Source organism: Canis lupus, chromosome 11 (genome assembly GCF_048164855.1).
Source record: "Canis lupus baileyi chromosome 11, mCanLup2.hap1, whole genome shotgun sequence".
NCBI classification, from domain to species: Eukaryota; Metazoa; Chordata; class Mammalia; order Carnivora; family Canidae; genus Canis; species Canis lupus.
The window spans coordinates 59023395-59050004 of NC_132848.1; the positions used below are offsets into that span (position 1 = coordinate 59023395).

At 33.6% G+C, this 26610-nt stretch overlaps 1 protein-coding gene and 1 long non-coding RNA gene across 15 annotated transcripts in view; one reads left to right on the forward strand and one right to left on the reverse strand.

Moving 5' to 3' along the window:
- Positions 1-26610, reverse strand: part of CCDC88A (coiled-coil domain containing 88A) — a 138824-nt gene that overhangs the window by 20176 nt on the left and 92038 nt on the right. For 11 of the 14 annotated variants that reach the window (XM_072768414.1, XM_072768413.1, XM_072768418.1 and 8 more), the window contains exons 16-25: positions 25758-25885; positions 22409-22550; positions 18510-18674; positions 13716-13877; positions 12248-12525; positions 11871-12014; positions 8838-9024; positions 5557-5702; positions 2179-2271; positions 1840-2054 (exon numbers count right to left, since the gene is read on the reverse strand). In XM_072768414.1, the coding sequence (XP_072624515.1) occupies positions 1840-2054; positions 2179-2271; positions 5557-5702; positions 8838-9024; positions 11871-12014; positions 12248-12525; positions 13716-13877; positions 18510-18674; positions 22409-22550; positions 25758-25885 (1660 nt within the window). The remainder of the gene's footprint in view (positions 1-1839; positions 2055-2178; positions 2272-5556; positions 5703-8837; positions 9025-11870; positions 12015-12247; positions 12526-13715; positions 13878-18509; positions 18675-22408; positions 22551-25757; positions 25886-26610) is intronic. The other 3 variants (XM_072768416.1, XM_072768407.1, XM_072768411.1) reach the window with 1 other exon arrangement.
- On the forward strand, positions 5097-26045 carry LOC140600256 (uncharacterized). Its single transcript, XR_012003475.1, has 3 exons — positions 5097-5262; positions 19024-19124; positions 25631-26045. It is a non-coding gene; the product is annotated as an uncharacterized lncRNA (long non-coding RNA).

Sequence of the window (26610 nt, forward strand, 5' to 3'; positions counted from 1 at the left end):
TGTTTAGATACTTCTGTTTCAACTGTTTTCCAAAGACTGCTTTAATGACAGACAGGATAAAAGGAATTTTAAATTTGCCAGTGGTGGAATGTGATCTTTCTTATGTCAACTGGTTTACAGACATACAATGTTCTTTTTCCAACATACTGAAATTCAGGGAACATTAACATTGCTGGGGTTTTGTTGATTTAAAAAATTTAAACAGCTGTAGGAAAGGAGAACATCACTGCATTCTGACCCTTATTCTGGATGTTTTAGCAGAGAGTAAGAAGGAATGTCAGATTTATATTAAAAACAGACAAGCTGACCTCAAAAAAGAGTGTTGTGCCTTTCTTGTGTCACATTATCATATCTGAACTGAAATATCTTTCTTTAGGGTGCCTGGTTGGCTCAGTTGGTAGAGCATGTGACTTGATTTCAGGGTTGTGAGTTCAAGCCCCACGTTGGGTGTAGAGCTTACTTAAAAAAAAAAAAATCCCTTATGAAATATCTTCCTTTAATTGGAAAATAATTAAGTAGAACTATTACCATTTCTCACTTAATAAGATGTCAGAAATCTTATATCTAAAGGTAACAGAGAAAATTGAATTATCTGGCATCTTTTTACGGTAAACCTGATGATTTCTCTACAAGAATACTCTGAGATTTCATGTAGATTTGACTGATAAGACTAGACAGCAAAAGACCCAAGTAATGATAATCTTGTATGGGGATACAGGATTTAAAATATACCCTATAATGAATGCCTAATCTCTTACACCCTAAAATACTGTCTTTTCAGAGATAACTCCCTTGAGGCCAAAACACTATCTATAGTTTTTTGAGTGTTCTGAGAGTTGCCATAAGGCAAATCTACCCCTGGGGGGAAGTAGTAGCTGTTTTTGCCTATTTACTTCAAAAGAATAGCATGAAATTATATAGATCTATTTCATGTAAACATATACACACACATAAATATACATTTTTTAATTTAGTGACTGGTGATAGTATGAGTGTATTCAAAGTATCTTGTTTACATATTCTATATTGTTAGTAGTCAACTTGTTGGACATCTTCAAAGGGCCTAGCACTGGATTCATTTCTTTCTCTTAAAATATACTTCTTTTGCTTTTACTTTGCCCTTGTTAAGCACACTAGTAATGAAATAAAAATATTATGAATTGTACAGGGCATGTTATGATGTGATACTGCTATAATTGTAATTTAAAAAATTAAATCACAAATTTATACACAAGTTTATACACACCTATTTTAGTCAATTCTTTACCAAGCAATCCCTCAATAATTTTTACAACCTTCGAAATCACTGAATAATATTCTCTCCAAATTGATATCTATTTTTCTTTGCTTCTTATCAATGTAACTTTGCTCCAATTTGACACCAAATGAATAAAGCTCCATTATAAAATGCCTTATTATTTGATTTAGTTACAAATAATTATCAAGATGAGCTCATAAACATTTCTCACTCGCTCTTCGTAATCACCCTGGTGCCAGTATGATACAAAGGTGAAACGCATGCCCATATTAACACAACTACCAAGTGGCAAGATATTCTGGCTCTTATCTCAGTGTTCTTTTGACACTGTTTTACCTCCCTGGCTAAATGACGGTATCTCTGTGTTTGCTATATTTCTAAACACATAATACAGAAAATCACATAGTTATGCAGTATTGCAGTACACAATGAAACTTATAATCATATAGAGTTAAAAAGAAATGCATTCATTAGACTATTACCCCAAAGGACTGCTGAAGTTATATGTTAAAAGAAATCTTTTGAAAAGATTCTAAATCAATACTAGAGATCATAAACGTTTAAAGAGTTTAAGCACTCACTGCTGCTTTTCTTGGTCCCCAAAGTTTGGCCATCTTCTAAAGAGTTTGAGCCTACTGAAGAACTATCTTGACTATCTTGATGGGGGAGCTGAAGAAATCCTTCACTGGAGTCTGAACGGGTAGGTGTTAATGTTAGAGATTTCTGACGTTCTCGATTAATATCTTTCTTAGACTTTATCAATTTTCTCATTTTTAGAGTAATCCAGTTGCCTCTCCTAATAGAATAATTTAAAAAAATTCTTATCAGTCTAAACTTCAACATATAAATCCTTCACAAAATTAGTAGTCTTAACGTTTTTTTTTCCAAAACAAAAATGAGTAAAATTTGATTAACAGTACCTTCTAGGAGGAGACGGGTCATAAAATTTGTATTGATCCATTATTTTCTCTTCTAATTTCTCCTTTTGTCGTCTTAATTCGTTTAACTTATCACTATAAAAATAAAAATTGCATTTTAGGACATGCACTATATTTTGCACAGTTATATTAAATTATTTTGTGACTACACTCTAACTTGTCTCCAAAACATAAAAAAATATAGATATTAGATAAACTATTAAACTAAAATTTATTAGGTACTAACAATAGGATTTTTTCCAAGTTTCTTTTTCTTTATATTTACAAACATAACAAAAGGTTATTGAATTTAAAATTCAATTCTTTAATACAATTTATTTGTTTGAAGAAAAATTTCCATATTATATTCTCACCATGACAAAGGAATTGTTTCAACTGATCTTTTAATAGTTGTTAAGCGAGATTATTAACAGTGACTATTCTCCTATTCTTGGATCTTTTAGTATCTCACATTGTTTCTGAAATGAAGGGTGATTTAGTAAAAATTATCTAAGTAAAAAGCTAAAATGTTCAATAGTTTGCTTAGAATTGTGTATATAATAAATAATCTTGCAAAGATATCTTCATGCAAACAGACTTTTTTCCTTTATGGCAGAATTGTTTAGGCTTAATTTACCTTTAGAGAACTATTTCCTGCCTCCAACAATATATGAATACACTAGTTTCACCATGCCTTAGTCTCATTTATGCCCTTGATGGCAGATATTACATAGGGAAGCCTCAAAGATCACAGACTAAAGTAAAATGATCTAAAAAAAACTGTGATGCCAAACTGCAATGTTGTTTACTCAACATACATTTAGTGCTCATTTACAATGAAGAAAACACAAAGAGCATATAAAGACAAATAACAAGTAGCCCAACTTTGCTTATAATAGGAGAGAACATATTTACATAATGGCTATTACAATCCAAGGCAGTAGTGGAACAAAATAAAATCACTGTGGTAAGTACAAAAGCAACTTATAAAAGGAAAATATTTCTATCTTGGATGACCAAAGCCTCAGGGAGGGGGGCCTGAGTGGCTCAGTCCATTAAGTGTCTGCCTTTGGCTCAGGTCATGGTCCCAAAGTCCTGGGATCAAGCCCCACACTGGGCTCCCTGCTCAGCGGGGAGCCTGCTTCTCCCTCTCCCTCTGCTGCTCCCCCTGCTCATGCTCTATCACTGTCAAATAAGTAAATTAAAAATCTTAAAAAAAAAAAAGCCTCATGGAGAGAATGGCCATATTAGATAGACTGAAAAGATAACAGTGCTAAATTAAGTAGTTTAGTTGAGGGGAAGCACTGAGGGATTTTCAGGTTTAGATTTTGTTCAATAGGAAATCAGAAGCATTCAAGGTCTCATTACAAAGTGACATGAAATCTTGGCTGTAGGTACCTTAACTCCATAATGAAATAGAATGTATCAGAAATGGTGAAAGTGAAGAAAGCAGCCAGGAGGCTAATGAGGAGTCTAGCTGAATGGTTAGGCTAAATTAACCAGCACAAACAGATTTGAGAGATTTTTTTGAAGAGGATGCTTTGTGAACAGAGGTTTCCAAGAGTTATACCACATAGCACAATGGCAGATGGTCTATACCTCCCAACTGTTTTCTCTTTTTACCTGTTGAAATATCATCAGGAATCTCCAAATTCTCAGTACCACCTGTTCACTGTCACTCCTGCTAGGACCATGTGACAGAGGCATTCAACTAGAACTGTCTGACACATAAGATACTAATATTTGTCTATACAGATACAATTACTGAAACTTTGGAAATAGATTATTCACCAATGGCCATAATATTAAGATATTCCAAAGATACCCAAAGATCAAGCTCTGGATAATGCCTTTGCTTAAGGGACAGAAAACTCGAATGTCAAGAGAAACCTCTCTTATAGCAAACAGCAAAGAAATACATATCCCTGAAAGAACTGAAGGTATAGTTCAAAGTGGCCAGCCACAGATGTGAAATTTCTTTTAAGTTTTGCATTTATCTTAAAAGCTCACACAAACTCTGCCTTTTGCTCCATAATATACCTTTCTGTTAATACAACAATCATGTTCCCTTCCCAAAATTTTATAAGAAAACTGATGCTTCAAAAAATACATGATGTATCCTGGTTTTATATGTTCCCTAGCTTGCCATCATATACATCATGCCCAAGAGGCACAAATATAGGATTTCATTTCTTAGGATAAACTTAGAAGTGGATGTTATATTTCTATTGTAAAGAAAAAGAAACCAATGATCAAAGAAATGAAGTAACTCACCAATGGTCACATAGCTAGTGACTGGAAGAACTGAGATTTGAATTAGGAGCTGCCTAATTTCAACATCTGTGCTTTTACTATTATACTACAGTGTTTCTCATTTAGGGAATAGGGAAAGTGAAGAATTTAATTTAGTAAAGGTGAATTTTGGTGCAATACAAGGAGTATCCACTGAGTTGCTAAGGCCCAAATCCCAGATTTTACCAGATTCCTCTACTCCTAATGGAGACATAACTTACCAATATTAAGCTTTGGAAGTTCTCTCTCTCTTACATCTGGTTTTAATATCAACTACCACTGCTTGTGAATTATGATTCACTAGATTATTACAACCCATCTTTCTAAAATTGCCCCTTGTCTCTGTTCTCAGAACTTCCAATCCATACTCTAAACTGCCATCAGTGCCTTTTTAAAAAAACACAAATGTGATCATTTTACTCCTCTGCTCAAATTTTTCAGCAACTCCTCTGTATGGCATAGAAAAACCTTTGTGAAATGGCTTCTTTTTTTTAATTTTATTTTATTTTAATTAATTAATTAATTAATTTATTTATTTATTTATTTATTTATTTATTTTAGTGAAATGGCTTCTAAGTTTTTAGCCACTTTTCTATTGCTCCTTTGTCCTTAATTTTGCTCCAGGAAGAATTATGCATCTTTAGGTCATCCTATCCATACCATAACACAACTTCACGTTACTGCATTTGTGCTCCCTTGGCCTGCTACGTCTCCTCTGGCAAACTCCCATGAGCTTTTAAGTCTCAGCTTGAGCAATCATCTTTGGAAAGTATACCTCGTCTCTGCCATATTAAGGTACTCCTTCCCCTATATTTGCTGTATTTCTATGGGCTCCTACACATACTTCCATTATAGCAATTATTTGTATTTCTTGCTTTATGTTACTAGTTCCTTAAGAGCAGGACTTAATGTGTTCTCATGTTAGTATTTCTGGTTACTAGCATAGTGCCTAGAAAATATACATTCAAGAAAATGAATGGAGAAATAATAATGTTAAAACTTACAAAAAAAATTAACAGTGAGTTTTCTCTGTCACCAGTTGGCAATGATAAAATCATGAGTAATATTTCAAAATTATTTGGTACCTACATGTACTGTCTTTGTTCGACATGAAAGAGATCCTTGCTTTCCATATTCTGCTCCAATAGAGTTCTATTCTGCAGCATTAATGTCTGAATTTGATCTAGTAGATGTCGATTTTCTTCTTCTAAATTTCCTTTAAGTTGGCTTAGCAACTGTTTAAACACAAACATTTTTTGAAAAATCAACATTCACATTTAACATAAATCACCTAAAACATCTGAAAAATATAAAGGGCTTCACAAAGACTTAAGTCTTGGGGTGCCTGGGTAGCTCAGCTGGTTAAGCATCTGACTCTTGGTTTCGGCTTAGGTCATGATTCGGGGTCATAAGATTGAGCCCCATGTTGGGTTCCATGCTCAGTGGGGAGTCTGCTGGAGATTCTCTCATGCCCTCTCCCTCTACCCTTCCTCCTGCTCACACACACTCTCTAAAATAAATAAATTAATCTTTAAAAAAAAAAGACTTAGGTGTTATGCTACTTGAACAATTAGGTGGTTGCACTTTGTTAAGAACATGAACAATTATTTAATTAGTTATAGTTAGAGCTACAATTTGCTGTACATACATTTTAAAAATTCTTACAAACACTGGGTTTAACATATAATAAATTATCTAGTTCCAAAAACACTTGTTTTCTTCAAAACTATTTAACTTCTAGTCGGAAAGCTACCTGGCCTTCTATTTAAGGAGCTATGAAACAATGGACAAGTAAAATTAATTATCTTGGCTTCAATGATCTCACTTATAAAATGAATATAATAACTCACATTCCAGACTGTTGTAAGGATTAAATAATATGTTCGTCAGCAAAAATAAATGTCTGCTATCCATTACCAAAGGTTCTATGTTATTATACAGCATTAATTACTGTGTCAACAGATAAAACACATATATAGAAAAGAGAACAAATTTTAAGTAGACACAGCTCAATGAATTAGTGCAAAGTGAACACATGTGTGCACTAATGCGTGCACCTGGGATGGAGCCCTGCATTGGGCTCCCTGCTCAGTGTGGAGCCGGCTTCTCCCTCCCCTGCTCATGTTCTCTCTCTCTCTCTCTTATCCTCTCTCTCAAAGAAATAAATCTTTAAAAAAAAAAAAAAGAAAGAAAAGAAACAGCTCATTAACCATATTCCAGAAGCACCTTGTGCTCTCTTCTAATCACCATCCCTCCCCACTTAAATTAACTGCTATTCTGGCCTCTCACACTATGGATTCATTTTCCCACTCCCTCTAAATCATATTATTGTATGACTTAGCCCCTAGCCAAGAGTTAACATCTGACTTGAGTTGGGACTATGAGCCAGATAGGTAGGTAGCTAGGGTCCTTTCTGGTCTCTCCTAGACAGCTTTCTAGATGACCAGTGTCAGGCAAGACCTTATCAAGACTCAGTGTGGCTGGACATCTCATTCTGTGGATCTCCCAGTTAAATTTTTGACTAATTTGCTGTTACTTGCTCCAACCAATATTACAACCTCAAACCATCTGAGAGTTGATCTTTAACAACTCTCCTGGCTATGAGGATTGTGCTCTGCTTAAATCAAGTCAATCCGCTTTGGTGGCAAAGTTGCTGATTTTCACATTATGCCCCTCACTTGAACTACCAGGTATTAGAACTGGGGAAATGGGAGAGGAATAGGAAAAATCAAGAGATAAAAATGCCTCAGACAATCCTACTCCCTACATAACGTGGAATAGCTTTTCTCTAATAAATGGTTCTCGAATTGTTACACATCTTTCCTTCAGTTTCAGAGTACTACAATGGTTGTTTGACAACTTTACCCAATTTTGTTTCTTGAGGAGTTTGATTTGTTTTAGTCCTCCTTCTGTAAGTACATCACTCCAATTACATTTGATTTAGACTTTTATAAATCACAGGCATTATGAATGTTCTATACTTTCTGACCTCCCTGGGTAATTAAATATGATTTTAAACTAACTTTTCTTTCTATTGGTTTATCATTTCAGACAAAAAGCTGTTACGTATTCCTTTTCTGATAATCTATTTTATTTCCCTTTAAAGGTTGGCTTAAAAGCTTATTTCTTAAAAATGCCATGAAATTCAGGTGTTAAGCTATATTCAACTTTAATGATCTTGCACCAACCAATAAAATTTAAGGATTTTCTAAGGCTTTCAATGTCCCTGTATACTTTAAAACCCTTACTGTTTTATCAAGCCAACACAAAGAAAGGCATGGAATTACATGCCTTTTAACAACACAACTGTATACATAAGGCCAATGTCAATGTCATTATTGTTCAAAACACTCAAATGGCTCCCTTGTTTTACTCCGAATAAAGTTATCTTTGTTCAAGGATGCCTATTAAAATTTCAATCTATATTCCTTTATCTACCCTGGAAGGCCTCCTTATCTCCCTTTACTCTGTACTTCATTTTTACTTGCATATAACTTACCTACCTTGTAACATACCTTATGCTGCAGATCAATTTTCAAAATAGTTAGATCAGTAATTGTAAGAATGCTCTTTTAAGAATCTTACCATTCTCCACCAAAAGGCTGAGTCTATTTTCTCTTTCCCTTGAACCTGAATGTAACTCTGACTGCCTCAATGAATAGAATGCAGGAGAAAGGATGCTTCATGACTTCTGAGGTTTGATCATTAAAGTAGAAATGGCTTCTGTCTGGTTCTCACCATGTTGTGAGAAAGCCTAAACCAGCTCTTGAGAAGATACCATGTGGAGAGAAAACTGATGCCTCCAGCTGGCAGTCAGCATCAACCACCAAACATGCACGTAGCCTTTCAATCTTCAGGCTGGGGGCCCAGTTGCAAGTGGAACAGGGACAAATCTGCTCCAATGTCCCTGTTCAAATTCTGATCCACAATCTGTGAACCTAATAAATGGTTGTTTTACACTACCAAGTTCTGGAGCTATACAGCCATGTTAGAAAACACTGAAATAATATATATTTCACTTATTTGTTGTTCTTATTATTTTCTTCCACCAGAATATAAGCTCCACAAAGGGATAGATCTTTACCTTTTTGGTTTACCAGTACATGCCAGGTTGTAAACATTTTTCATTAAACAAGGGCACAATTTTACAGTATCAAAGTATGTGGATGCATAAGTTTAAACTAATAGTAAATAGTATTGAAATTCATAATAAAAGAAGTTTTTCTGAATTACTTATGAATTTCAATTACCCCTGACCAATTCTTTTAGAAATACCCAACCAAATACATACTACTATTTTCATTTTAATAGGATTGTTCATTTTTTAGGCACGTCTTGATTCCTAAAGGAAGAAACTTGTCAAAGCTCACCTCACACTGGTTATTTAGCTTGGTGGATGTGATGTCCAACTGTTGGTATTGTTCCTTTAACTTTGAAAATTCAGCTTCTAATCTTGTTTGTTCCAGTTTGGAATTATTAAGAAGACTTTTCAAGTTTTTATGGTCAGTTTGTAAAACTTCAGTTTCTTTTACAAGCTGATTATATGTATGATTCAACCTATAATTAGAAATCATGATAGAAATAGAATTAGGTCCCCTTAATAGCTTTCATTGTAATTTACACAATGTGAAATGCTATGGATCACATTCAGACATACTTAGAGAATATAAGACTCTTTAACCAGTGACTAAACTCATCAAAACTCAGTTTCTATTCTGTAAAAGTAGATTAAAAAAATTCAGACTACTCTTCCCCTGAAATCATCAAGCATGTTGTACGCTGCATGTGGCTCATAAAGCTCTTTCCTCCATGCACCCCCAACTTTTACAATGCAAAAATTGTTCTTAGTGTAGGAGCTGAACCAAAACAGGGTAGAATTGTTAAATGACTATATCGTACTACTGAACCTAATATAACGCTATATGTTAACGAACTGGAATTAAAATAAAAACTTAAAAAAGTAAAAATAAAAAACAGATAGAAGAGCTCTATAATAAAATCTATTTTTAAATCTGAAAGACAAAAACAAAAACAAAAAACCCAACAGTATGCAACCTGAATTTAGCCTGCTGAGATGGTAATTTACTTATTTATTTTAAAGATTTTATTTATTTATTCATGAGAGACACAGAGAAAGGCAGAGACATGGGCAGAGGGAGAAGCAGGCTCCATGCAGGGAGCCTGATGTGGGAATCTGGGACCTCGCCCTGAGCGAAAGGCAGACGCTCAACCGCTGAACTACCCAGGTGTCCTGAACTGGTTCTAATTTAATACGACCTTTATCTTACAGCATTAAGAACAGGATGGTACTTGTTTCAGAACATCTAATAATTTACTTCAACTAAATACCCAAGAATTGAGTCAGCTTACAAGAATTATAAAATAAATAACAAAATAATATGTTTTTAAAGACAAGATTAAAAAAATAAAATGGAGGGCAGCCCCGGTGGCCCGGCGGTTTAGTACCACCTTCAGCCCAGGCCATGATCCTGGAGACCCAGGATCGAGTCCCACGTCGGGCTCCCTGCATGGAGCCTTCTTCTCCCTCTGCCTGTGTCTCTGCCTCTCTCTCTGTCTCTGTGTCTCTCATGAATAAATAAAGTCTAAATAAAAAATAAATAAAATAAAATAAAATAAAATAAAATAAAATAAAATAAAATAAAATAAAATAAAATAAAATAAAATGGCAAGACCAGAAACATATAGAAAATGTTCCATAAATATGTCGAATCCATGAATGAGTGTAACAGCTGGTCAGACTCACTGAGACACACAGGCAGCTACACAATATATATCAATACCTATGGAGATCAAAGATTTCTCTACTGATGCTTCATGGGGGGAGATATGAAGAGATACAATATATAATCTCCTCAACACCATCTTAAGGCAAATGCTAAAATAAGAGTTTTTTACACTATCCCTTAAAGCTGAGAATATTAACACCAAAATGCAATTCAGTGAACACAATTCTAAAGAGGCCAAGACAAACCAGTCCACGTAAGAAACTTACTTGGTTTGGCATTATCAAAGATTAAAACTTAGGTTATTTAGAGGAATGGGTAAACAAACTATTGTTCTTGAGACAAGTCTTCACAACACTTCTTTTTTTTTTTACTGAGCTCTTTCAGGTTATACTTAAAGCCCTCCCCACCCGTTTTTTTTTTTTGGCCTTACAATATAGACATGACTGCATAAAAGCTGTGATAGAACAGCTTTGAAAGACACAAAATACTCAGAACCACCCTTCCCTTCCAAGCCTGCAGACTCTCCTGGTTCAAGATCATGATGATCAATTTCTTCTTATCATGTAGGCTGAGTTCTTTCTCAGAAGGTTCCACAGTAATGAATACAATTAGCTTCCGAGGAAGCCTACCCAAGCTCACAAATTGTCCCAGTTTGTTGTGAATCCCAAACCATGGAAAAAGGTAAGTTCAAGGTTAGTTGACAGTAAATGCCTTCCTCAATGTTATGTGTGTAATAAAAATGACCCTATCCTTATATTCCATAACTTGTCACAACTTGGGTCTTCTACTGCACATACCGTAAAGATACATCCTTTTTGAATCTGGCTTGGTATTGAGCTTATTCAAAGTTCAAACCCCCAGTACACTATTTCTAGTTATAACAATTACTAAATTAAAAACTACTAAACGTGAACATGAGAATGGCTCTAGAAGCTTAGGGATTTTTTTTTTTTTTTTTGGTAAAGGAAAAGAAATACAATTCAAAAAATGGATTATATTAAATTCATAATAGGACAAACAGACAACAAATGACCCCCTTTTGAATTCTGTGTGCTGCCTTTTCGCATTTCCACTATGGTTCAGCAAATACTCAGGCTGCCTAAAGTTTTCCAAGGTTTCTAAAAACCTTTTGATATGTACCTTTATGAAATGGACTGGTCACAGGTTAGCAAGTTTTGATTTTCCCAGGGTTACAAATTAAAAAATAATTGCCCCATGGCAATATGAGACTAGTTACTAAGACAGTTAAAAATAAGTACAAATCTGTCAGCTAAGAAATTGGAATTTGCTCACTTATAAAAACTTTGAAGGATAAGAACTGAGATACCAGACTAGCAAAGACAGACAGACATAAAGAATCAGCTTTCATTACATTCTGTCACAATAAAGCATGTAAATGCTATCAAGGTACAAAAATTTCATTATATAATGTGGCTTAAAAACTTGTTGAATATATCAAGAGAGAAACAGTAAGAGAAGACAAGGGATCGGGTTTTTAAGCCATTTTATAACTAGCTGCATGATTTTGTTGGGTTTTACTTATTGCTCTGGGGTCTTTTTAAAAATATTCTATGTTACAGATGGTACTGCAGAGGGGCAGTGTATGTTTTGGATGTAATGAATAACATAAAACTAAAACATATAAATATTTATTACCTATCATTTTCACCACAAAGTTTCTTATATTCTGCAGCTATGGTCTCATGGTTTTTGTTTTCAAGCAGCATTTTTTCCTGTTCTACTTTCAGTGTTTTTTCCAAATCTTCCAATTGTCCTTTCCGTTTTAGTAATTGATTGTAACTGGAAAAAATATTAAGTATTTATTTTATAATATTTCCTTAAAAAAAACAAAACACTTTAGAAATGAAAACAAGGGTAACTTATTAGTGTCACATAAACATGATACATGAATTTCCTTTTTTAAATAAATTTCCTATATAAATTATCTTAGATTTGTTTAACATAAAATTTTTTTATATGATCTAAAGAAAACTATTTTTAAATTAACAACAGAAGAGAAGATAGTAAATTACCGATCTTCGAGGTCTTTATGTTCCACCTCAAGATTTTTGTGGGCAGACTTTAGAGTTCCATGTTTAGCGATAAGAGACTCATACTCTGAAGCCTGGCGTTCATGAAGAAGTTCCAGCTTTTCATGGTCTTTGATCAGAGAATCATAGAGAGATTTCAGGTCTTCTCGCTCTTTGATTACAGCTTCATTTTCATTTTCTAAGGAAGATTGCTGGATTAGGAGTTGTGCATTCTGGTTCATAAGTGAAGTACTTTGGGAATTAAGGGTAGAATTTTCAACCTGTAAGAAAGTATACTGTTATTAGATATAAGGTAAATAGTCATCTTGTTTTTCTAGAAGATGTAAATATGTGGTATGTGTTTATTACAGATAAAATAATTCTCCAATGTTAAAAATTATTCAAAAATATTATTCTAATAGCAACATAAAAAATATAAAAGATAACATTAACTTTAGGAAGCTCTACATAAGTTACAGTAGATATAGTCTTATTGTACAGGGAAAATCTGGATTTTAGTATCCCAGGGAACAAGGCTACAATATTATTTAATTTAATATTAATATTTAATATTATTGTTTATATTATTTATTATTATGAGATACATATCATATACATGTTTTGGGTTGAATTATTTTAGATGCTGGTGATTAGAAACAATTTATATTTCACTCCTAAAAATGCTAATTTATCACTTTCTAAAAGTTGACAGAACTGAAAAATGACTTGTGAAAATTTAACTGGAAATTTTCTCAAGAGTCTACATTGTATGTTTTACCATTTGGAAAAGTTACAGAAAGAACTTTCAGATTCAGAGATGGAGTTTTTTTTCTTTGGCTCAAAAGGTTTCAGAGAGTTGTAGTTTTCCTGACCTGATCATTCTATATGAAAAGACATTGCAGCATTAAGCACAAGATGGATTCTCTGAACTAAGGAAATGTCTAAAGACAAAATTTTCATGCTATGTTGTTTTCTAATAACTGATCATGAAATAAGCAGTGGTATGTTGCAACCATGCTCTAAAGCAATGGTTTCTGCTTAGTTATAATCAACTGGTTGAAACAGGTGAAAGGTCATAAAGTAAATATAAATAAAGATAAAATTATATTTTAAATAAATAAGTACTTAATTTTATTTATTGTTTTCCTGTACCGGGCCTTACTGGCGGGTACTGCTGCAGCTCCCCTGGCTCCTTAAAACATAACAATATTTTAAAAATATTCTAAATAAAGATAAAGTTATCTTTATTTTATTTATATTCATTGAGTAAATTTATTAGTTAATATTTAGAGCTCTAATAGTAAAAAAATGCTGGTGTCTGAAAACCTGGCATAGCACTAAGTAGACATATTGTAAATTATCTTCCATTAAATTCACTTACTAAGAAACAATGTTACCATGTCTAGTTATCCTTACTTTAAGAGCATAATTCAAAAATTTGGTTGCATATCCCAAAATATTACATTACAACCTGAAGCTTTGCATTCTGTGTTTGAAGAGTAGTATTCTGCTCCTGTAATGACACTGTCTGCCTCTGAAGTGCAAGAATCTGAGCCTGCAAATTATTGTTCTGTGTCTCCAATTGCTTCAGTTGAGTTTTCAGCGCTTGCTTCTCTGCTTGTAGGGTAGCATTCTTAATAAAGAAAAAACACATTTTAAAAAGCAACAAACATATTTCTGTTTAACAGATACTAGAATTCCAGTAACAATTATTATCATTAAAATTTTTAAAAATCTCAACAACCTTAAAATCCCCTCTATCCCAAATTGTAAAGAGAGATTTAATCTAAGAGAAAGGGCTAATACTAAAACTTTACTATTATGTCTCTATACGGTTTGCTTTATAATGTCCAAAAAGTAAAATATTCCATTCTCAATATATTAACATAAGAAACTAGAATGGGTTTTTAAAAAAGATTTTATTTATTTGAGAGAGTGACCAAGAGAGAAAGAGAGCACAAGCAGGGGAAGAGGGTAGACTCCCTGCTGAGCAGGGAGCCTGATGTGAGGCTCCATCCCAGGACAGTGGGATCATGACCCAAGTTGAAGATGCTTAACTGAGTCACCCAGGTGCCCCTAGAATGGGGTTGTTAGTTATATGGTTTTTGTGCTGTTCAAAAATACACAAGACTGTGTCTAGCTAATGAAGTGCACATTTTCTAATTGCCCAAAGGCAAATATATATAGGTGAGTACTGGTCCCAGGGGTAGGGACAAAATGATTTTATAAACAAAAATTTGGAAGAGAAGCAGGAACAATTTTAACCATGTGTTTAAAATATTAAGTCCACAACTGACCGAACAGATGTTACATATTTTCTTTAGCGACTTTTTCCCCCCATGGTATAAAACACTCACTAAAACTCTATTTTATCTATAGGACTTCTGGAGCAAATCCAAACAAAACATACAATTTACAATTCTTCCAGTACATTTGACCATATTTCAATTTTATGGTTAAACAGTGAATTACTATGCAAATCATAGATCATTAATTTAATGTGACAGATATTAAAATGTTTGTCATAGATGTTGTATTTTCATTATATTCTATTTCATTATATTCTAAATAACATTTCATAAAAAATTAATGTCAAGAAGTATAAACAAAGAGCCCTCTAAAAAACAGAAATAAAACTTTATATACAAAAAGATCAGAATTTGTTGCATGTAATTGCAATATGCATAAAAAGCTACAACTGAATCACAGCATATCACTTTAATCACATCTACAGAGGGGACAAAGAAAACTCATTTTCTAGGCTTTCAAGTTACATATACTACATGTCACTGCCTAAAAGGCAAGTAATGATTTAACCCATACATTTTACTACAAAATCAAAGGCGAGGAAGAAAAATTCTTTAAGATGGGTTTTGATATTTTACTTCTTTTGTGTTTAAATAAACAGGATGGAAAAATTATACTGGAAAAATAATATGGAGCACTGATATATTTATATACCATCTTGATACACCAAAAAGTGAACCATTTTTCACTTACATACTTAAGTGCTACTATAGGTAAGCTTTTAAGAAACCAAAAAGTACAAGCTCTAATGACAAGTCTAGGTATCCCTATACAAATAAGAAAAATTCCTATAGTCTATAAATAGTAAGAGACACAGCAGAAAAGATATCTCAGAGCAGGAAAAGATTTACAATGGAAAAGGTAGGAGGTCAGTAAATATACCAGCAGATGCACTAAAACTGTCAGTCTAATATAAGGCTAGCCATCTTTAAAAACCATTATCTAAAATAAAATGCCTAAGAAATGACAACCAAGTAATTTCTTCCAATAGAAATTTATAAAGGAAGTCAATGGCAAGAGATTTACCTTATAGAACTTTTAGATACCAAATTTTCTGAAATACAACATTAATCTGAGTGATTGAGGTGTGTGTCTATGTGCGTATATATATAAAAATCACTGAATAATTAAAAATAGGTATTCAACAATGGCTAATAGATAAAAAGATGTAAAATAGTTCGCTAATAATTTAAAAACATGCAAATTAAAATATTTTCTTATTGCTTTAACAAAAATTAAAAGGCTGGTGACACCAAATGTTTATCTAAAAAAACAGGTAATCTATTACTAGAATTGAAAACTGATGTGATTTTCAAAGGCTAACATAATGCCAGTTAAAATTACACACGTACACACATCTATATACGTATATACTCTTTGGCCTATCAAATCCACTGTCAGGAACTTACTACTCTATGAACATATTACACATGGATTTACATTGCAGCAAAATCTGAAAATAACCTAAATGCCCATCAATTGGGATTTATTTAAATAAAGTATGGTAACATCTACACTATGGAATAATATGTGGTCACTAAACGAAATGGGATGATCCATAACCACCTAAAATAGAGAGTTCTCTAAGATAACATAATTGAAACAAGCAAATAAGAATATTATACAGCATGATTCCACAGATGTAAATTTATAAAGAAATATACTCATAGACATACAGATGATTAACAGACACATGAAAAAATGCTCAACATTACTCATTATTTCCCTGATGATGGTATCTCACACCTGTCAGAATGGCTAAGATTAACAACACAGGAAACAACAGATGTTGGTGAGGATGTGGAGAAAGGGGAACCATCTTACACTGCTGGTGGGGATGCAAACTGCTGCAGCCACTCTGGAAAACAGTATAGAGGTTCCTCAAAAAGTTAAAGATAGAAGTACCCTATAATCCACCAACTGCAATACTAGGTATTTACCTCAAGGATACAAAAATACAGATTCGAAGGGATACATGCATCCCAATATTTACAGTAGCATTAACCACAATAGCCAAATTATGGAATGAGCCCAAAAGTCCAACAAATGATGAAAAAAGTTGTGGTATGTAAGTATACAATGGAGTATTATTCAGCCATAAAAAACGAATGAAATCTTGACATTTGCAACAACATGAATGGAGCAAGACAGTATCATGCTAAGCGAAATAAGTCAGAGAAAGACAAATACCATATGATTTTACTCATATGTGGAATTTAAGAAACATAATAGATGAATACAGGGGGTAAAAAAAGAAGCAAACCAGAAAGCCCACTGTTATAGAGAGCAATTGAGGGTTACTGGAGGGGTGGTGGGTGAAGGGATGGGTCAAATGGGTGATAGGTATTGAGGGCACTTGTGATGAGCACTGGGTGTGTTGCATGTAAGTGATGAATCACTAAATCCTACAACTCAAACTAATATTACACTATATGTTAACTAACTGAGATTTAAATCTTGGAAGAAAAGAGAAAAGAAATATACTAATTTGTTTTTTTAATATAAGTAGGCCCCAAGCCCAGCACAGAGCCAACATGGTGTCTGAATTCACGACCCTGAGATCAAGACCTGAGCTGAGTTCAAGAGTCAGATGCTTAACTAAGTCACCCAGGCACCCCTAAAGAAATATGCTTTCCAGAAAAATCACATTTTTCTGGGAAGACTGTTTATAGTGATTACTTTTGGATGAGAAAGTAGGAATATAGTGCAGGAGATTAATTTTTGGCATTATGGCTTACAGTTCTCAATTCATGTTACATTAAAACATAATAACCACCACCACAACTATTTTACTTGTTAGCATATAAATTCCTTAAGCTAATTCATCTTTAAAGGGTGATTTCCTTAAGCTAATTCATCTTTAAAGGATCTTTAAAAGATAAATGTTTGATGAGTTAGTTTGATTACTGTTTGTTGGCAAATATTTCTCAGCAAATATTCAGCAAATTCATTTACTGTGTCTTCTATCTACCAGGCTTAATTCTACATACTGAAGGCACAGTGGTAAGAAAAAAAAAAAAAAAAAAAAAAAAAAAGACAAGCTTCTACTGTCAAATAGCTTTTTTCTAGTAGAAAACCAGCAAATAAAATAATGTAATTTCATTAGTGAGAACTGCTATGAAGAACTGCTTTTGCTTCTCAAAAGAAGGCAGGGGTGTGACAGTGAACGGTTTAGATTGAGAAAAGCTCCTTTACTGGGGGAAGGGTCAGGAAAGACCTCTTGCAGGAGATAATGTGAAATGAGGCCTGAATGCTGAGGGAAGCCAGCCATGTGTTCCCAGGTACAGGATGCAAACATAAATGCCTGGAAATAGGAACAAACAAAAAAGGCCAATATGACTATAGTTAATTTAGTTATTATATGCCAGGCATTATTTGGGTTTTCCAGGTATAACAGACAGTAATAATATCTTGAGATTCATAAACAGAAGGGATAGAAGAGTGGTATGGCATAGGCCAACAATATACGGCAAAGTCAAGAATGATCTTATAGAACACTGAAAAATTTGGATTTTATTCTAATTGGAAGGGGAAGTCATTGAAGATTTTAAGTAGAAAAGTGACATGACTAAGATTATGTTTTAAAAATTGACTGACTACTGTAATAAGAATGGGTTAGATTGGGCCAGGAGTAGAAGCTTCCTAGCCAGCCAGGACGCTAGTCTAATAATCCAAAGGAGAGATAATGGTACCCCAGACCAGAGTAGTAGCAGTAACGATGGGACAGAAGTAGGTGGGCTTGGGTTACATTTTCATAACAGAGTTGACTTATATGAGGGTAATTGAGAAAAGTATATTAAATTATTAGTTTTTCACTCTTATTATTTTTTTCACTCTTATTATAAATCAGTCAAGAAAGTATAAAATAAGATTAGATAAACTTTTTAAGTTATATATATAATGATACTTTACTTAAAAAAAACACCCTTATTCCTACTAAAAATTTAAAAATACTTACATTTCTTTCTACTTCAATTAATCTGTCTTTAACTTTCAGAAGCTCTCTAGTTGTTTCTTGACTTTCTCGCTCCCATTTATTATCTTCACCCGAAGTTGGAGGAGAGCTCTGTACCATCCTTTCTTCATCTTGTCTCTGTTTGAGAGCTTCATAATTCTTCTTCACCTAAAATTTTATTTAAAATATTTTAAGTGGGAGAAAAATATTCACCAAGGTTATCACCTCTCACAATTCAACTCTGCAATGGTCTGGTGAATGTGAGAGGCACTTTATTTAGAAATGTGATAAATAATACATATCATTACTATCATGATCACAATTTATGCTTTGTAAACTGCAAATCCTTTGCTCCTAGAAAATATTAAATATACTCTGCTTATGTGCCATATTACTCTAGTAATATATTCTGTAATTTCAGATCCTGTTGTTTATGATGAAATATAATTTAAGAATCAATTAAGTGGACATAGACATGTTGCTAAATATTAACAATTATTTTTTGACCTATCAATAGCTGGATTTAGAGAATTCAGAGATCTCCATGTAAAGGACAAATGAAGACTTGACATATGGAATGATTCCTTCTAAAAAGATACATGAAGTTGAAGTATCTATGTATGTCTGCCCTTTTATTTTTTTATTTTATTTTATTTTATTTTTTAAATGATAGTCACAGAGAGAGAGAGAGAGGCAGAGACACAGGCAGAGGGAGAGGGAGAAGCAGGCTCCATGCACCGGGAGCCCGATGTGGGATTCGATCCCAGGTCTCCAGGATCGCGCCCTGGGCCAAAGGCAGGCGCTAAACCGCTGCGCCACCCAGGGATCCCCTATGTCTGCCCTTTTAAGAAGGACATGTTGCCCAGAATGAGCTATAGTAACAGATAAATTGATGACTTCTTTAGTCAGATCCTAATCCACATATAATTACTGTAACTTATTTTATAAAAAGTGAGCAATCCAAGGATTTACCTTATACAAGGCTTTCTGGTGTGATTACAACCAAATCCTACTTTATGAGAGTCAACTCAAAACTAACAACTTGGTCATCTTACATTATCAAAATTACTGATTAACTTAATACACTCTTCAAATTAAGCTATTATTATACTTGAATCATTAGTTTACCCTAGGATATATTTATCATAAATCTCCAAATTAAAACTCAAACTTTATATTAAGGCAAAACGTCTAAGATAATTCAACATCTAAAGCAAATGTTAAGAAAGCTTATGACTCAACAATAAATTCTGCTAGTACCAAATTAGAAAATGACATGACACTAAAGAAAAAAAGAAGCCCAAAACCGATTTAAAGCCTGGCTGAGTGATCTAATAGGTGTTCTGGGATCCTAATTTTCCAGTTTTTTTGTTTTGTTTTTTTTTGTTTTACTTTTAATATCCTAATAAGAGATGATGAATGACATAATTTCTAGTCTCCTACTTTACATTAATTTCTCATGGGATCTTTTCTCTAGGCTTATAAAACCTATAGACATATGCCATTATTAAGAAGGGGAGCTCAGACTAAAACTCAAAGCTTATTTTTAGCTCTTTGTTCTTACAACTAAGTTTCAAAAATGGTTCCATTACTTATGTATCCTTAATCAGAATCTCTAATTTATGTTCACATAAAAAATGACATATTTTCCATGGAGGTTTCTTAGAGACAGCATATATGTGGGTCTTGCCTTTTAATCTAATTCAGTAATCTCAGCCTTTCAACTGAGATGTTTAGACCTTTTATATATTATTTAATGATTTTATTTATTTATTAATGAGAGACGGGGTGGGGGGAGGGAGGGAGGGAGAGAGAGAGAGAGAGAGAGGCAAAGACACAGGTAGAGGGAGAAGTCAGGTTCCATGCAGGGAGCCCAATGCAGGACTCGATCCCGGGACCCCAGGATCATGCCCTGGGCCGAAGGCAGGAGCTAAACCGCTGAGCCACCCATGGATCCCTTAGACTTTTTATATTCAGTGTGATTATTGATCTCGTTTGTTTTAAAACCATCACTTTGCTATATATCCAATCTGTACTTTGTTCCTTGTTGCTTTCCTTTTTTTTTTTTTCATATTTTTTATAATTCTACTTTATCTCCTTTGCTGGCATATTAGTTATACCTTTTTGTCACATTATTAAAGCAATTACTTCAGGCCTTCGATTCATAATTAACTTTCATAGTCTTCAAGTGATATACCTCTTCACATACAGTATTAAAAGTTAGCACAGTCTAATTTTAGCCTTATGGCAGCCTAATTTCCTGTTTATGGCAGGTAGCTAGTCCAATAGCCACACCAAAATGGCTGGAAGTGGGAAACTGATGAAATTTTAAATCTCTGCCCCCCTAGACTTGAAATGCATATATACCAACCATACGCAAAATGGCTGAAAAGCTTCATGAAGGTGACTTTCTTTGCAACCTAGAAACTGCAGATTAATTAAGTCTAGCACCAAATTTTACTTTATTTTTTTGATAATCCTTTATGTTAACTAAGCAAAATTCTGGAATTCCTTCTGTAATAATATGTTTCATCGTACAAATACCAAAAATGTGATGTGGGCAAATGGGGAACAAAACATTTTTCTTTTTTCTGCACAAGAAATGCATCTTTGGTAACTGCGTCCTTAGAAACCTGAAAAAAATGGAATGTTCTGTGTTACCAGGCAAGATTGAGAAAAATGACCTGACTGGTAAATTATATTTGGACTGCAAGAACTATGAATACTTAGTAGAAAGCCATATATTTAAACTTCTGTAAGTGTAGCAACTCTTAAAACTGGTATATCCATTGAGGAGATCTTATATTTATGCCTTCAGAGTTTTTGCAAGAGATAATGACTACTATGAAGTATTAAGGCTCAAAGACAAGGCAGCTCCTGCACACTCAATGTGAATTTCATTTTCTTGTGCTTGAACTGTCATCTGGTGGGAATATGACTTTCAGACAACTATAAGATCCCCATGACAGTGCCCTGCTATTACTTGTATTTCCAACAGTGTTCTGAATCAAATAGTTCTAAATGTGGCCCACAGTAATTTGTCAATCTGAATGTTCCGTTGATTGTAAAACCACCCCTGGTGGTACTACAGAGATGATAAAATGGAAAAAACACCAGAATATGTTTCTACCTATCTACCATATACTAACCTTAGGGAACAGGCAAGCACCTTTGATTTCAATTTATTTATGTAAGGGAAAACAGACAGTTGCTCCTGCCTTATTTCATAGAATAATTCCAAATATCACAAGAAAGAGAATCTAGGAGAAAATCTCAAATTTATGAGATCAAGTTCTTTCATATACCACACTTACTATTTACCTCTACTTGGCATCCTCATACACACATCTTTGTCTATTAAACTTTTAGCTGGATTTTCAACAGGAAAAGTGAAGTATCAGAGTGAAGTGTCAATATCACATTGGGAGCTTTTCTAAATAGAATAAGATTGCCTCTTCCCCATCCCACTCCCACAATACTGGTATGTCTCTAACTGCATGGGGGACATATGCAAATGAAATAGAATTGAATAAATTACAGTGTATAAACACGTCATAAATTAATGACCAAGATCTATTACTCTCAGATTTAAGAAAATGGATGAAATAGAATATTAATTATGTTGCTTTTTGTTTTCTTACTTTACACTTTTCTGTCCAAATATTTGACAATTAAAAATCTTCCCTTTTTTTTCTTTTAAAGATTTTATTTATTTATTCATGAGAGACACAGAGAGAGACAGGCAGAGATACAGGCAGAGGGAGAAGCAGGCTCCACACAAGGAGCCCCATGTGGTACTCAATCCCAGGTCTCCAGGATCATCACATCCTGGGCTGAAGGTGGCGCTAAACCTCTGAGCCACCCAGGCTGCCCTTAAAATTCTTTCTAAGGAAGTCACTTACTGTTTTAAGTTCTTGACGCAACTGCTGGTTATAATTTGTGGATTCTTCTAATCGAGCTTCTAAAGCAGCAATTTTTTCTTCTTTTATTTCAAGGGACTTCTTTAGAGTGGATTCTAATTTTGATTCCAAAAGTTTGTACCTACTATCCAAGTACAAAAATAACACAGTTCATCACTGGAGGTCTGAAAATTATTTTAAAGATCATTATGACCACAGACACCGATGCCATAAGGAGATCTTATGAAAGAGTCTTTTTTTTTTTTAAAGAGGCAAATTAAATGATCCTATCACCCCTCTCCCCTCTCTTTAAACTATTCCTGGTCATAAAAAACAAAAATCACTGGTGAACAGAGCTCTACATTATAGCCTAGGCTGTCAAAAGCAAAAAAATTAAACCAGGCATCTGGAAGATATAAGTCCTCAAATATTCTTTTTAATTTTATAAGGATAGAATCTATAAGAAAAGGAAGTAGATAGGCTATATTATTGAGTATTTATGATATTAATGTGTTAAAATATTTATGCAAGGACATAAGTATAGTTAAGCTTAAAACTCAGTGAAGATTTTATCTTCAAGGCACAGAGTAGTTGAAGAATATTTTAGAAAGGAAATGATATACTAAAGACACAGGATACTGGTAACAGAGTAGAAAGGGGCAGATGTGAATGCCAATATTTTAGTTATCTTTTTGAATGATGGGTTCATAAATAATATTATTTGTAATTAAACATTTTTTACAAAAAGGAGAGTGCATGAATACAGTTTGAGAGTCAATCACAAACTAGGGATTATGATTAATTCTTATACATGAGAACCTTAATGACTAAACCAAATAAAAGCTTAAAGTACATTTCTGAGAAATGTTATCGCATTCTGCCTTTTACTGTAATTAATTTGTATATACATATATTTTCTGCTCAACCAGTTTTTAAGTTCATTGAGAATAGAGAACAAATCTCACTCATTTTGGTATTGTGGCTTGAGTAAATAGATATTTTTAAAGCATTTAAGTGAATCTAACTTTGGTTATGTTGAATGTGTGACGCCTGAGTTGGTTCTAGACTAGACAGAAATGTCTACTAAGTAGAGAATAATGTGGCTATCAGGTAAGATAATGGATGGCAATGCACAGCATTCAGAATAAATGATTAAGAGGCCTAAGAATATAATCCTAAGGAAACTATATTAAAAGAGAAGACACAGGAAAAGAGCTGTTAAAAGAGAAAGACAAGAGTGACTGCTTAGCATTCTGTCTCTAACTCTACCACCAAATTTACTTCATTGCATTTTATCTACTCATTTATGCAAAACCACAATTTAGACTATCTATTCCTTGAGGGCAAGAATATCTTAACTGTATCTTAAAAGGGTCAGAGAAAATGACATCAATGACAAAGATGAAAAGGTCAAACTAATGATTAGGGACACCGTCTGAAATTGGAGGTAAAGACAGATGGAGATATACTTAAATTCCAAGATGGAGGAAATGGAATTTACTTCTGTGAGCTTTTCTTTGTGACACTAAGGCTAACTTAATGGTTGAGAAAAAAGCTGCTTTAGTGGCCTAAGACAGTTCTTTTCCTGATCTACCAAATTTGATCATGATCTCAATTCCATTTCTTAAAAAATTTTTAGTTCATATATACCCTAAGTTCCATTTCAAATGCTTTCATTATGCACATAAATGTGTAGATTAATGAATGCATCACATCTTGCCTAGATTATTTCAATAGCTTCCTAACTGGTCTCTGTGCCTCCAATCTGCCCTTTTTCTTTTCTTTTTTTTGATTTATTTATTTGAAGGGGGGAAGGAGGGGTAGAGGAAGAGAGAATCTCAAGCAGTCAAGCAGACTCCCCACTGAGATGGAACCAGACCCAGGGCTCAGATCATGACTTGAGCCAAAATCAAGAATCAGATGGTTACCTGGCTGAGCTACCCGGGCACCCTGCCCTTTTTCTGATCCAGCTTTCATGTTATTCTAGGAATTACTCAGCACATCTTTGTGCTTTATTTCCACAGAATGTCCTTCACTATTTCCACCTTGCAAATTTCAGTCATTCTTTAAGGTTCAACTGAATGAAGCATTATCATTCCTTTGATGCTTGATGATCAGCAGATGATAAGAGCTCAATTAACAATGACAAGTTGTTTAAATTAAGGTTTGGGAAGAGGAATCATACAATATGAAGGACCCATCTACAGCTGTGTTCTAAAAGGGTCAGTTAGGGTAGCTAATGGTATACTAGTCTTCCCTCCTTCTACTAAATGTCTTACATAGGACAGGTAATAAATCTGTGTGAATAAAGAAATGATGTATATTTAGTGACTATATTAAGATGTAGTCAACTAAATTGGCCCTTAACTATCTATTTAATTAAAAAAAAGTTTCTCATGAAATAGCTGTATGATTAACCCAATTATGGGTGCGTGAATTCATTTCCAGAATGAATGCCTCAAATTACTTCTATTTATTATTAGAGAACTAATCTTTGAGGATCAATCTATTCTTAACTTTGAATATTTTTAAAATAACATAAACACAGCCCATATAATCAGCATTAATTTTCCTATATATATTTAATATAGAACATAAATAATAGAACATTAATAGTAGGAAGATAATAAGATATAAATTATATTACAAAAATTCTAATGAATTAATGTCTAGTTTACACAAAACAATATTTTTAACAATACATACTTCCAGTCTAGCTGGAATCACATGGCTGACTGGATGCTAAACAGTCGACTACTTGAAAATCTGTCTGATAGACTGTAAATTACCATGAGAAAATAAAAATTTTTAAGTTTGTATTGATCATTCTCAACATTAAAGGGTATATAATTTTTTCTTCTGTTTGTCAAGCCTTATTTTCCAATTATTTTTATACCTTAACTATCTCAGTATATTTTCCTTTATATATTTCCTCAGTGTATTTCTCCACCTCTCTTTAAGTCCACTTTTAGCACACAAAATAAATGAAAGAACTGAGGCATTTAATCACATGATTCAAATAAAAACTATATTTTGAGAGAGAGGGGTTTGTTTGTTGATAGTGTCTCATTCTATTTTCATAGGTAATTATAGCCTCTGGTCTTCTGCTACCTGGGTGGCATCCTGTTTTCCCATTATGTAACTATTTATGGTAATATTTTAGCATTTTTCTCTTATATCAATGTAGGTTTTATTAATCAGAATTTTTACTTTTTTTTCTTATAGAACTTCTATAAGAAGAAAGGAACCAGAAACAGGGTGAAATACATATTCTGTAGCTAGTACAGGAAACAATGTTTGAGCAAAAAAATAACAATAATTTCAACTGTTGCCAAAGAAACTTAATACTCACCTGTCATCAGTACTTTGCTCATCATGTAAGAGTCGCTCTTTATTTAACCCTATCTTCTCCAGCTCATGAGTTAATTTTTCAAGATCATTATTCATTTGTTGAGTTTTCAGTTTCTCACTCACCAAATCCTTATTTTAAAAGGAATGCAAAACTCATGTAAATGTCATGATCATGAACATCTAAGAAAATCAGCCAATACTAGAACTACCACTATCCAGGAATACAAATAATTCAAACCAGGAAGAACAGAAATGTTGAATTTTTCCTTCATCAACAAGAAGTAGTTAAGCAACAAAACAACCCTAGTTCAAACAAAATGGTTTTCCTTTTTTTTTTTTGTCTAGTATTTATTGTAACTTTCTGTGTTAAAAACTAAAAGGAAAAACTCTTGTGAACACTTTATGTTTGAAAACTGAGAAAAACAATACATATCCATTAACTTTTTAATAATGAACTAGGTCTTTTAGTGCATATTTTTTCCTATGAAAATATGATGGATGCAACACCCTTCTTCCACCACAAGCATCCCTCTGCCAATGGAAGAGACCTATACTGATCTGAAAAAACAGGGGACATCCTTAGAAGTTCAGACACAAGGAACCTGTCGTTCATGTCTGTAGGACTGTACAACAGAGAAAAAGCCGAAAAGCTAGTAATTAGGTCTCCCTCAATACCTCTTTAGCAGAAATCCAAACTTCCCAATATGACTTTCTGCCAGAATGCTAACAAACTTTTTAACTGAACTTGAAAAGTTACCATATATTGTATAGCTTAGGGATAGCAAAAAAGAGCCAAGCATGCTATCTTCCGATCTACACCATGTTTCATAGGACCTACTGCCAACTACTCCTGA